This window comes from Eurosta solidaginis, chromosome 1 (assembly GCF_040869045.1).
Source record: "Eurosta solidaginis isolate ZX-2024a chromosome 1, ASM4086904v1, whole genome shotgun sequence".
Taxonomy (NCBI): domain Eukaryota; kingdom Metazoa; phylum Arthropoda; class Insecta; order Diptera; family Tephritidae; genus Eurosta; species Eurosta solidaginis.
The window spans coordinates 378,496,978-378,511,255 of NC_090319.1; the positions used below are offsets into that span (position 1 = coordinate 378,496,978).

Below are 14,278 nucleotides of genomic sequence, written 5' to 3' on the forward strand. Positions count from 1 at the left end.
TAGAAGGCTTGATGATGATTGTTTTTTATATGTTTCCAGGTCAAAAACAACATGTCAATGTCGAAGTCCTTGGACATATTTGCCCCGCAAAAGTATCTAACACATACTTGAAAGCATCCTTATTAAGTCGAAAGTTTTTTTTGAACCTAAATAAGAAAATAAGTCATTCAACTTTATCACTTTTAAGTTCAATTTCTTACAACTCGTCACTCATCTCAAATGGATTACACAAATCTCGAAATATTTGCCTTTCCATTCTTGCCTGGCCATTTTCGTATGCGTTGCTTTCCAACTCCATAAAAAATGCCGCGGCTATTGATTCCATTATAATAGACAGCTATAATTTCTGTCTGTTCGTTGGGTCCACTTATATGCCAAAGCAAGCTGCCGGAGTAGAGGAAGGTGAAGCGAAAACGTAAACAATCCTTGCGGAAAGAATAAATAAATATTCATAAAGTATTTTTGGCCAGTCCAATGAAAATAGCATCCATAAAATTCAGAAGTCAACTATATCCGTGCAGGAATCCGTTTTAACAAAACTTGGTGGCACGGCAGGGAATTGGCCAAAGGAACGACAAAAACACACTTACAATTATGAAAGCACTTTACTCAAAAAAGTATAACACGGCGGCAATATATTCTATTGCTTTTTTTGTACAAAATGGTGTGGATAATAAAATATAAACGTTTATCATTGTTTTTTACAAATTTTCTTTAATTTATTTTGTTCCAATGTTCAAACATTCCGTACAAACAGCTGATTTCGAAAAATCATTTGCTCTTCCTCTTTTCGTTGCGATTCCGTCGTAATGCAGAATACCCAATTTCGATTAAAGCGGAGCGTAGAACGGGAACGTAATCGAAATGCAGAATAGGGGTGATTGACGTAGGTAGATCACAGCGACATCTTCTCAGAAGTATCTTAAGTTAGTGGTCCCAGCACCTGCTTTTATGTCACGAAAGCTGGCGTGCATCATTGTGAATCGAACTAAGTGTGATATCTTCTGCATAGACGTCAAAATTCCAAAGTGATTGGATCACCTGATTTGAATCAAACTAAGTGTGATATCTTATCTGTCAACTGCCTGACGGGATGTTCAATATGGCTACTTTTTAGCGTTTTGACAGCGTGTTCAATATGGCGGCGCATAGCGCCGGCTATCTTCAGCGGGTGATAGAAAGAGATACAGAATGAGACAGCGATAATCAATTACAAATCAGGTGATCCAATCACTTTCGAATTTTGACGTCTAAGCAGAAGATATCACACTTAGTTTGATTCACAATGGTTTAATAAGTCATCGAATCCCGAAGGTCATTTGCAATCACGGAATTTCGGGATTTAAAAATAACAATCCCGAGACTTTTCAGGAACACCCAGAGACTGTTACCTTTTAATTTTGGTTCAAAAGTATTCACGTAACGTATACATATATGAAAAATTTATTAAAACACATTTATTAAAAAATTTTTGTTTCCTTTGAAATCGAATCATTTAAATTTGTAGCAGTTCCTTAAACCAATTAAAGATATTTAAATTTGCAATATGAGAACCCCAAGAATCCCCGAAATCCTGGGATTTTTTTTAAATGTAATGCCGGGATTTGGGACCGATGCCCAACTGTTTACCCAATGAAAAAATATTTCAGACAACGATTAGTAGAGATTTTAACGGCCTACAACAGCTTTGCAATAAGACCAACTGATTTTTTTGAACATTGTCCTTGACCTATTATATAGATAGGCAAGTTGAAATTTTCGCACCCCTTTTACGGCCAAACTATAAGTCTAAGGTATAAACAATTATATATGTATCGATAGGATTTCTCAAGGAGCAGTGCAGTGCATATTAAAAAAATTTTTTTTTTAAATTTTACCAATACATAAGCCAACGCTATACGTGTTACTATATCGTGACGCTGTGTGTGTAAGGAAAGGAAAAGAAAGGAAAATAAAGTAGGAAAAAGGAAGAAAGTGTACACTACACTGCAGTGGCTGAACTTCAACCACTGGGCAACAATTTGCCTATTTTGGCAGTGTTACACCCCGTCCCTCCCACTTCGGTCTCAACCAGAGTTCAGTTTTTAAGTCGGTATAAATCTGAGACAGTTTGAATCAAGAAATAGTGAGCATTGCCATCCTATGTGGAATTGATTTCACGATAATTCCAGAACTGTGTCGAGATTGTTTTAAAAATTATCTTTGAGCTATTTAGGTTAGTTTCGGGATTATTTTTGAGATATTTTAAGGGCTATGGCAGGATGATTCAGGAAAGGTTTTAGGGATCATTTCGAGACAATGTCGGGAATATTTCCCGATTCCAGATGATTTAAAATTTATGTCTGGCATAATTTCGGAATTGCCTTCGGAATCATTTAACTTTCGGGTAATTTAAGGATTAACTCAGAATTGTTTTGAGGAATATAAAGTGGACTTTTGTTAACCGTTCAGAATTGTTTTAATTTTATATTCGACTTTATTTTAGTGATTTTTCCAAATCAGTTCTGCATAACTTCGGAACTTTCCGGGCGCATTCCGAGGGTAAAAGTTGGTTTACAGTATTTCATGAGACATTTATGGTATGTTTAAATTCTTTATTTTATAAGCTTGTATTATTAGATCTTTAATGTACACATTTAGAATTTAAAATATCATATTGATGAATACAATTTTTACATGATATATAATTTTGGTGTGGAGTACAGCATTGCGATGATCGAGCACAGTCAGTGAGTTCAGAATATTACGGCCACACTTGACGTTTTTACAATTTATTACACCATGAGTAGACTTCCGGCACAGCTGGGGCGTAGTTCACATTATACATTTGGGATTTAATGTATTCGCATGTATTTTTGGGTTCTGGGAATACGGTAGCCAAACCTGCACAACGAGATTTTTAATAAATAAAATATATTTATATAAGAATTTCTTAAACAATTGGGGTAATCACAGTTTCGTGTTAACTTTTTAAGCTACCAAGTGTTAACTTTGCCACCAAAATATGATTAACTTAAATGTTAAATCTAAGCTTACCTTCTTTGTAAGCATATTCAACAGTCGCAATAGCAATTTCAACAGAGCATTCAGTGATCTTTTCCAATGGAGGATACAGACTACCCATAGCTAAGTCTTCGTCTAGGCTCAGTAACGACAATTTTTGTGCTGCAATAAGAAACATTTCTTCAGGAATGGTTTTGACGCCAGCAGCGATTACACCCAATGCAATACCAGGGAAAATATACGAATTATTACCCTGACCCGGAGTAAAAGTTTTGCCTTTGTATGTAACAGGCGCGAAAGGTGAACCAGACGAGAAAATAGCTCTACCATCCGTATTGACATAAGCTTGCTCAGCTGTGCACTCAGCTTTACTGGTGGGATTTGATAGCGCAAAGATCACGGGTTTATCATTATATTCCGCCATTAAACGAAGAATTTCTGGAGTAAATGCACCACCAACAGCAGCAGCTCCCACCAACATGGTTGGCTTGATCTTTTGTACAGCCTCGAGTAGAGTATCGACAGGTTTATGCTCATGAGCAAAATGTAGTTTGTGTTCTGTTAAACCACCACTTGGCCGATTTTTAACAACTAAACCACGGCTATCAACTAACCAAATACGATCGAGTGCCTCTTCGGCTGAGAGTCCTGCTCTCATCATTGCAATCTTGCAGAGATTTGCAATACCTAAAGCCGCTTCACCAGCACCGAAGAACAGAACTTTGTTTTCCATGAGTGTTGTTTTGGTTAAACGTAATGAAGCCAAAATACCAGCAACAGCAACAGATGCTGTACCTTGGATGTCATCGTTGAATGTGCAATAATGATCACGATATTTGTCTAATAGACGGAATGCATTACTATTTCCAAAATCTTCAAATTGTATAAGACATTGACGCCCGAAACGACGTACTGCAGCCTGCATAAATTCCTCAACAAAGTCATCATATTCCTGACCAGTAACGCGCTTGTGACGTAAACCAATATATAGGGGATCATCGAGAATGCTTTGTGTATTTGTACCCACATCCAGTGTGATGGGTAGACATTGACTGGGCTTGATGCCGGCCAAAGCGGTATACAGCGCCAATTTACCAACAGGAATACCCATGCCATTTGCACCCAAATCGCCAAGACCAAGAATGCGCTCACCATCGGTGACGACGATAGCGCGGATATCGGTTTCGGGCCAGTTCTATATTTGATCACAAAAACGATTAATGGACTTAAGTAGAAATAAATGTTCATACGTTGTTGGTCTTAGATAAAGTTTTTATATTTACTGATGAGGATGAGGAATGGTATCTTTGGATCATTTCTATCACTGCGGCCTACAGGGACACCCAGGGACAGCACTTAGGACCATGGTCGGTAAACTTTATAGGAAGATTGGTCTCTCTAGTATGCGAGGTTTGTGGCGGGGCTTGAGACCGTGGAAATCTCACTCTCCACCAAAAGACTCCTTGCCTGCTGATGTTGATCTGCAACCAGAAGCTATCCCAGGAAATTTTCTCCTCTGCCAAAGAGATCGGGTCTGGCTGCCAGCTGCTGAACCATCGCGACCAGAGAGGCAGAAAGTTATAATCTGCTGGTACACAAACTGGCAGGTAGGCCAAGATACTGTGTGCTGTTTAGAAGGAGGTCAAACAAAGCTTTTTGCTGTGTTATTTCAGCAAAGATGACATTACAACTGTTAGCCTTTAGGGCGACAGTGGAAAGTTATAGCTGAGCTCAGCATAAATATCACATTAAGATACATCCGAGTCGTCGCCAGCTCTCATCCGCGATATCACCGCCTGAGCAAGCCGCAAGATCAACTGTTGTATAATCAAGGATGTTCTGGGAATGCCTGCCTGGACCTCTTAGCTTTAAACAGTAAATATGAATAGATTTTCTTCTTTTTTTTTTTTTAATAGCGATACAGATTTTTGTGAAGTATTATCGATTAAGATAGTCCTTTTCCGGATATTGATGCGGTACGTTCCGGAAACTAGCACCATTGGTCAGCCCTACCCCTTGCAGGGTAGCCAAATCCTTCTGGCTGGAAGTGGATAGAAAGCAGTCCGCCGAAATTATTGGCAGAAATAGGAGAACATATTTCAGGCTCGGTCATAAGGATCTTTGGAGGATATTTCCGAGGTCGAAATTGGTATTTTCCGAAGGGTAAACGATATTTTTACGAAAATTCGTATGCGGTTAATATCGAGATATTTACATAAGTTTGGCAGTTAAGTATGAAGTAACTAGATGACTCAACCTCGTAATTTTCCATACAACTAATACAGCTAACAAAACTAACCATACGGCGGTTTATACTCCAATCATCATTGAAATATGGCTCTACAAGAGCTCGGCTAGAAGAACTCGCCACGCAACTAGAGGTGGTGTCAGCATGGGCTAAAAAATCCGTATCCTAAGCCCTAGCACCCAGATAACTTTTTATTGCATAGTAGCTCGATGCGACCGTCAGCGAGTTCATTCACTGACAGCCCACGATCGACAACACAGCTTTATAGACCAGCGTTTTAATGGTCGCTTGCCTGTGAGAGTACGTATTAAACTCTTCCCCCAAATTACGTCATACCTCGAGCTCTTGACGGAATACCTTACCCAAGACCAAGCAATACATTACAATTCAAATATGTCTGCACACTTACCTTAAGCACTTCGTAAACATGTCCCTTATCCTTGATCGTAATATAGAGACCTTTCGGATGTTGGTATATCAAACTGAACTTTTGACACGCCAATCCAACTGTGGGTGTATAGACGAGAGGCATCATTTTGGCAATATCAGATGACAGCACTTTGTAAAATAAACGCTCATTGCGCTCGGCCAAACCGGAGAGGTACATATATTTGTCCAAATCATTTTCCAAACGTTCGAGCAGAATTAGCGCGTGCTTCACTTGCTCTTCTTCAGTTTTCACAACGGCAGGTAATAAGCCTTGTAAGCCAAGTATTTGACGCTCTTCAACGGTAAATGCCAAACCCTGAAAGAAAAGAAAATAAAATAAACAAAAGTAAACAAAACGTTGACTAAAAAAATATCAGTGATAAGGGAATCTTATATGACCTTCACTGAATTTATCAGCTCAAATTTGCAAAATGGCATTATCATCAGATCTCGCCACATTATATACATATGAATATTTGTTTATATGCACATATGTTTGTATGTTCACATGTATCAGTAAATATTAATGCATGCACACTTAATGATTATCATTTTAGAATCTAGACTTTAGATCATGCAATTTTTGAAAGTGTGACCGGCTTACGACTTTCGTGGGGTGATCATCGCTTTGAAACGATAAGCGTTGTCTTGAGAGCATGTAGAAGTATATGTACATATGTATATATACATATGGTCGCCCGCTAGCCAGAAGCATGAATGTGCAATTTTTCCGATTTTGTGTTAGAGTCCTCTTTGGATCACCCTTTAGATCCTCTAGGTTCTACTTAAATCTAGAGCTTCCTACGTACATGGAAACCCCAATAATTCAATCACACAAACTTGAGCCAGAAAAATGAATGTGGCACATTCATGTAGTACATTCATGTTTTTAGCTGGCAATAAGGTAATGATTTTCCTGTTTGTATGACACATTCGTTGATATGGCTAAACAATTTTTGAAAAAAGTAAGAACAGCACACATTCGTATGTTCCGGTATACGTGCCTGAATGTTGGGCACCAACTCGTAACTCACCAAAACTTTTCGAGGTTCATACACAATTGTATGACGATTTTTTTTATTTATAATTATTTTACTCAGGGAGCTATAAAACTACACATGCGATATATATGCTAGTTGAGATACACAAAAGATGAGCTGTATAAGGTATTCTTCATAAAAAATTATACCGATGAGGAATTTTTAATAGCTGAATATCCGAAGAAAATATAGTTGTTTAATTGAAGACAAACCGATTTATTCGAAGCCGTTGCCTCTTCTCGAATCAAACTAAAATACTTGAAAAAGTTGCTTATATCAAAAGAATATCATTCTTTTTATAATCTTGAGGGCAACGCTTTACCCAAACCCAATATATTAGAAGATTCTGATTCTGATGAGGAAAAAGAACTAGTTCTATGTTTGCAATAATATCTTAAATAAAAACACATTAGTGTATATGAAATAGAATTGAATGTGTACCTTTTTTCATTTACATACATACTTTCGATAAGTCAAAGTCACGGATGTTTTCCCAAGTACTGTGATGCTCCGAATCCCAATCCGCCAACGGAATTGGCCTAGCAGGTCTTGGCTTGGCCCTAACAATATTTAAAAATCAATCTGTAGTGATATTTTTACGTCTTTTGAGGTTAAGGCCATGACCACTTGGGCCAATTCTTATAGCGTATCTCGATTGAGCGCATTAAAATGTATAGAAAACATGAGTCGCATTACCTGATCCGACTACTTTTAATTTTTTGTATATGCTGTGTTAACAAAAAATTAGATCAGTTTTTAAAACTGTTGTTGTACCAGAAAAATGAATGTGCTAAATCTCGGAAAATATAAGGGATGCGAGCAGAAAAATTATCTCAGTTAAAAGAGCATAGTATGAGTATAATATATAATTACATTTCTACATTAGAAACTAATTCTTCTAATTTTGAGTGAGCAATAAACTTTGAAACTCGATTTCCCAAAATTTTCATTTTGGCACATTCATGCTTCTGGCAAGCGGGCGACGATATATAGTAGGTACGGTACGTATAAATGTTTATTCAACAAAACCACATACGCACATGCACACTAGCATATATGTAAGTATGAATGCTTCTCACATTAATTCACCTTTAAAGCCCGCGGCGCGACGGTTAAGGTTCAGTTTAAATATTTTCTTAAATAAATTTTTTTTTTTTTACTCTTATTTGTACATATAAATATAAACAAACATACCTGTACGTGGTATTTACAATATGCTATACTTTAGTTTGAAAAGTGCGTATAAGCAAAGTCGGGAATAGTGCAACAAATTTTTAGTGCACTCAGCAATCCGCTGCTACAAAGTATTTAATGGAAACGGGAACATTTTTCATGAAAACTTCCACTATCACTAAACAATTTGAAGACTGTGGAAAACTACTGATTTCGAACTTTGAATTGTAGGTTTGCTGGAAATGAAAGACTTATGACAAAATTTTATTTGTCAGAGACTGATAGCTCACATACCGAAACGCTGATTTGTATTGTGCTGATATGAATTTTCCCTAATATTGTTTAAGAACAGTGCTGCTCAAAATTTTTTATATGGAGGTGCGAATCAAAATTCATGTACAAAATCGTATGTGCACTGACTTTTTTTTTTTTATTTAAAAAAATATATTTAAAAAATTTTAATTGTTTGAGTTCGGAAAAAGTTGAATATTTGGTTTCATGTTACAAAATATTTGCTAACAATATTAAATAAATAAATAAATGTAAGGCGCGATAACCTCCGAAGAGATCTAAGGCCGAGCTTCTCTTCCAATTTGCGTCGTGCTCCTCTTGATTTTTCCCTACAAATTGGCCGGACGGGACCTACATGTTTTATGCCGACTCCGAACGGCATCTGCAAGGCAGATGAGTTTTCACTGAGAGCTTTTCATGGCAGAAATACAATCGGAGCGCTTGCCAGACACTGCCGAGGGGCGACCCCGCTTAGAAAAATTTTCTTCTAATTGAAAAATCTTATTTCTAAAATTTTGATGTTGCTTTGCCCGGGAGTTGAACCCAGGGCATACGGTGTGATAGGCGGAGCACGCTACCATCACACCACGGTGGCCGCCAACAATATTACGTCAATAATTATATCACCAACATACAAGTGCCAATAAATTTAATTCCGAAAGTAGCTAAAAATTACATTGACCTCTAGCCTCAAGTTTTGTGGGAACATATTCTATATACATATATCGTCGGAATTTGGGTTTTCCGCGAATGTTGCATGGGAAATTGAATTTGAAAACTTTTGAAATGCTTAATTAGAGGGCTCCGCGTGGTTTGCTTTAAATTTGCGTTCAAATTTACATACATATATTACAAACAGAGATTACAGAGGTGCTGAAGTAACATTTGAATTTAATAAAATGTTTAACAAGTAAATGATAAACATGGTTACTTTACGGTTCCTCGCACATCCAGTCAAAAAATGTCTTACAACCAAGAAAAATAATATACCGAATTGAAATAAAAAGTCACAGAAATTACCCCGTAAGGAGAATCTCTAGTTCAAAATAAGTGTATTTCTACTGCATTCTGAACCACTAATAGTTCGCCATCTATCTCTTTTACATATTTTCAACTGGCGAATTTAACATGGCGATGTCCTAGGCGGTGGAAATTATCCCCGCTAGTTTAACTTTTCACTAGTTCCTAACTATATAAAAATTTCTTTTTGGTATTTTTTCGATAGTTACGTACTAGTGGAATAGTGTTGAGAAAGAGGCATAATCATATGAAGCCGCAGCTCGTTAAAGCTGGTAGCAGTTTTTTTGTCGATTTTATAACTGAAAATCTAGCTATTAACGAACTTATACTTATTTGGCACTCTAGCTCTAATTCTGAACCAGAATTTTGTATCACTAGTTACTGACTTTACTTGAGGGTAATAAACTAATATCATATGAAGTTAGAATAGGCTCCTCTTATTTTGGTACAGTTTTGCTTACATTCTTTGCTCATATGCCCCATATATTTCAGCTCCGCGGTCAATTATCTATTTTAATTTTATTTATGAATCAATTTTGATTACAAATTTTTTTCAGTGCTATAATGTTTTTGAATAATTTTTATTTGTCAAATTGTTAGTGCAAATTTTTTTATCATACACAAGTGCCTGAGCTTCATACGGGAGTGCTTTTTCTTGGCACTTTCATAAGAATTTCGAGCATTTTCATATGATTCGAAATTATATATGAGGGCATAAGGGAGTGCTATGAACATTTTTTTTTGTATTCAAAGTGTGAATTTGTGCCTATGATTCAGGGCAAAACAAAAACAAAAGTGCTACAAGTGTATACGCGTTGAGCAGCTCTGTTTAAGAAAGTAAAACTTGTATTCATCCTGAATTTTTCTATCATAAGGATTTCCGGATGATTTATTTTTAACCAGCATTTTTGGAATTCCGAATTGGCGAACATATTTCTCAAGAGGAAAATAAATTTGCTTTTGGAAAAAACTTATTTTTATTTAAAAATACAAATTAATGTGATGAAAGTAAAAGTATGTATTTTTATTCTTAAAAAAATTTTTGCAAATTAGCAATTGACAAACAAATGTTTTAAAAGAAAAGCAGTTTGTTTATGATAAAACTTATTTTTATTTGAAGACTTGCTTTCTTTCGCAAATAACAGTATTTAACATGTGCATGATACATTTTTGGATTCTTTAAAGTTTTTCGAATTAGCCATCTAATTTTTTGAACAGAAAAGAAAATAGTTTTTGAAAAAAATATTTTTATGTAAAAACCAAAGCTTTTTTTATCGAAATTATAAGACTACATTTCAATTTTTTTTATATATTTTGATTTCCTAAATTTTCTTCAAATTGGCCGTTAAATTTTTGAAAAAAAAAGTATTTGTTAAAAACAAAATTTTTTTACAAAAGTATTTATGTACTTATTTTTATACATCTTAAATATGTGATTTGAAAAAACTTACTTTTCTTCAAAGCTAAACAATAAAAATATTTTTTTTTTAACGAAAAAAACGGAAATTTATTTTTATTGAAAAACAAAGGGTTCTTTTAGCAAAAAAAAATATAATTGTTTTTAAATTCTTCAATTCTTAAATTGTTCTTTTTTATATTAATTTTGTTATGGGTTTGTAAAAAAACTTATTTTTATTTAAAAACAAATATTTCTCTATCGCAAGGAAAATCATACATATTTTTTGAACACCTAAATTTCTTTTTCGAAATGGCCAAAATGTTGGTTAAGAAAAGAGATTGATGAAATTTGGTATGTAGTTTCCTGGGCGCTCATCTCAGATCGCTATTTAAAATGAATGAAATCGGACTGCAACCACGCCCACTTTTTCGATATCGAAAATTTCGAAAAACCGAAAGTGCCATAATTCATTACCCAAAACGAATATAGCGATGAAACTTGGTAAGCGCAAAATAGAAAATTAGCAAAATTTTGGACAATGGGCGTGGCACCGCCCACTTTTGAAAGAAGGTAATTTGAATTGAATTTTTGCAAGTCGTAATTTGGCAGTCGTTGAAGATATCATGATGAAATTTGGCAAGAGCGTTTCTCCTATTCCTGTATGTGTGCTAAATAAAAATTAGCAAAATCGGATGACGAACACGCCCACTTTTAAAAAAAAAATTTTTTAAAGTCAAATTTTAACAAAAAATTTAATATCTTTACAGTATATAAGTAAATTATGTCAACATTCAACTCCAGTAATGATATGGTGCAACAAAATACAAAAATAAAAGAAAATTTCAAAATGGGCGTGGCTCCGCCCTTTTTCATTTAATTCGTCTAGAATACTTTTAATGCCATAAGTCGAACAAAAATTTACCACTCCTTGCGAAATTTGGTAGGGGCATAGATTCTATGACGATAACTGTTTTATGTGAAAATGGGCGAAATCGGTTGAAGCTACGCCCAGTTTTTATACACAGTCGACCATCTGTCCTTCCGCTCGGCCGTTAACACGATAACTTGAGCAAAAATCGATATATCTTTACTAAACTTAGTTCACGTATTTATCTCAACTCACTTTATCTTGGTATAGAAAATGGCCGAAATCCGACTATGACCACGCCCACTTTTCGATATCGAAAATTACGAAAATTATGAAAAATGAAAAAATGCCATAATTCTATACCAAATACGAAAAAAGGGATGAAAACTTAGTAAAATGGGTGTGACACCTACCATATTAAGTAGAAGATAATGAAAAAGTTCTGCAGGGCGAAATCAAAAGCCCTGTACACTGTTCGTGGTATTACATATATAAATAAATTAGCGGTACCCAACAGATGATGTTCTGGGTCACCCTGGTCCACATTTTGGTCGATATCTCGAAAACGCCTTCACATATACAACTAAGGCCCACTCCCTTTTAGAACCCTCATTAACACTTTGAATTTGATACCCATATCGTACAAACGCATTCTAGAGTCACCCCTGGTCCACCTTTATGGCGATATGCTGATGATATTGATATCATCGACCTAAACACCCGCGCTGTTAGCTCTGCTTACTCCAAACTGGAAAAAGAAGCGGTAAAGATGGGTTTTGTGGTGAATGAGGACAAAACGAAGTACCTGCTATCATCGAGCAAAAAGTCAGCGCATATGCGCCTTGGCAAACCACGCTACTGTTGGCAGCCATAATTTCGAAATAGTAAAAGACTTCGTTTATTTGGGAACCAGCATCAACACTATCAATCTTGCCAATAAATGCTACTTTGGACTAGGTAGGCAATTGAAAAGTAAAGTCTTCTCTCGGCGAACGAAAATCATACTCTACAAGTCACTTATCGTACCCGTCCTGCTATATGGGGCAGAAGCATGGACCATGACAACAGCTGATGAAGCGGCTTTGGGAGTGTTAGAGAGAAAAGTTCTTCGAAAGATTTATGGACCTCTACGCGTTGGCGATGGCGAGTACCGAAGAAGATTTAATGATGAGCTGTACGAGCTATACGCAAACATCAACATAGTCCAGCGAATTAAAACGCAGCGGCTGCGCTGGGCCATGTTATGCGAATGAAAGATGATGCTCCGGCCAAGAAAGTGTTTCTATCGGAATCCGCCTAAGGAAGCAGAGGTAGAGGGGGCCCCCACTCCGTTGGAAGGACCAGGTGGGAAACGATTTAAACTCTCTTGGTGTGACCAAATGGCGCCGGTTAGCGGAGCGAAGGAGCGACTGGCGCGCCTTGTTGGACGGCCATAACCGTTTAGACGGTTAAGCGCCAATTAAGTAAGTAAGTAAGTAAGTAAAATAGCTCATTTCCAGATGCTTTCATCCCCTGATGAAATATGATTATTATATGTATCTAATTATGTATAAAATATTTACGAAAAAAGCATCATAATCGTATTCAAAAATGATTCCAAAACGTCATCAATTATATGTTTGAAAACTTGTATTAAATATTATCCGAAAATTACTATGAAAAGTAATCAAATGTTATTCAAAAATAAGTCAAGTAAAATCTTTCAATAATATCCGAATATGATCAAAAAATGACTAAAGTCTTTCATAAATGATTATTCAAGAATAATCACATTAAGGGTACACTTTTTTTCGCGACGATACATACATTTTCATATAAAAACCACTTTTAAATCTGAACGATTTTGATCATCTTGTGGTATGATACTGGAATATTTTTTCGATCGAAATTTTCAAAAAATGTGCGTGTAAATATGATACGGAACTCCAAAAGAGAAGTTGCCGATCAGCAACAAAACTTTTTGCGTGTAAACAGCGACTTACGAAATTTCTGTGAAATTGTTTTATTTTCGATAAAATAAATCTCAAATTTGAAAACAAAACACTTTGTTGATATCAGAGTTTTTAATCAAATTCCATGGACAATTTGTAAAAAAAAAGAACTTGACAATAAGAGTTGCGCCGAAATGCGGTTAACTAATTTTAAACCGCATAATAGCGATACAAAATAAAATAACATAAGTACATACTTGTTATTTATCAGTTATAGTACATATGTATATGTATACATATGTATATGTATGTACATATGTACACTTTAATACTTTTCTGCTATCTTTTTACCATAACACCACACCAGCCCAAAGCAACATATTTTAAAATTGTAGCACTTATGAATTGATTAAATTCATTGAAGTGAGGGCGGTCAATCGCCTTTAGTGCAATTCCTCTTATTTGCAACCTTCTACTAACGTTCGAATCGCTAATCTGTTGAATAAATAACTCTAATATTCAATAATGCAAAATGGCCTTTATTAAAGTACTTCACAATAGCACTGATACCTCACAACCAATAGCTTGCTTCAATCAAACTGATTAATGCTTACTCAGCTTTAACTCCTTTTATACTTTCTGATGTCTCGTTCGCATACTTCTAGGCGTTTCTTCTTCTAGAATTTACTCCTTGTTTACCAGCTATAAACTCACCAGCTATAAGCTACAAATGCACGATTATAGCTTCTCGCATAGCCATATACGCGTGTATATGTGAGTGATACTCCCACCGATGATTGCATACTTTTGTGAGTAGCTCAGATATATGCATGTGTTTGTGCGTTTCTCTCCGCTGCTTGTATGGACACATGCGTA

At 35.8% G+C, this 14,278-nt stretch overlaps 1 protein-coding gene across 2 annotated transcripts in view; it reads right to left on the minus strand.

Moving 5' to 3' along the window:
* Positions 1–2,573: 2,573 nt before the first annotated feature.
* The window catches only part of LOC137238345 (NADP-dependent malic enzyme-like), a 41,994-nt gene continuing 30,289 nt past the window's right edge, over positions 2,574–14,278 (minus strand). For both annotated transcript variants that reach the window (XM_067763211.1, XM_067763210.1), the window contains exons 3-5: positions 5,661–5,996; positions 3,037–4,198; positions 2,574–2,883 (exon numbers count right to left, since the gene is read on the minus strand). In XM_067763211.1, the coding sequence (XP_067619312.1) occupies positions 2,765–2,883; positions 3,037–4,198; positions 5,661–5,996 (1,617 nt within the window). In that variant the 3' untranslated portion in view covers positions 2,574–2,764. The remainder of the gene's footprint in view (positions 2,884–3,036; positions 4,199–5,660; positions 5,997–14,278) is intronic.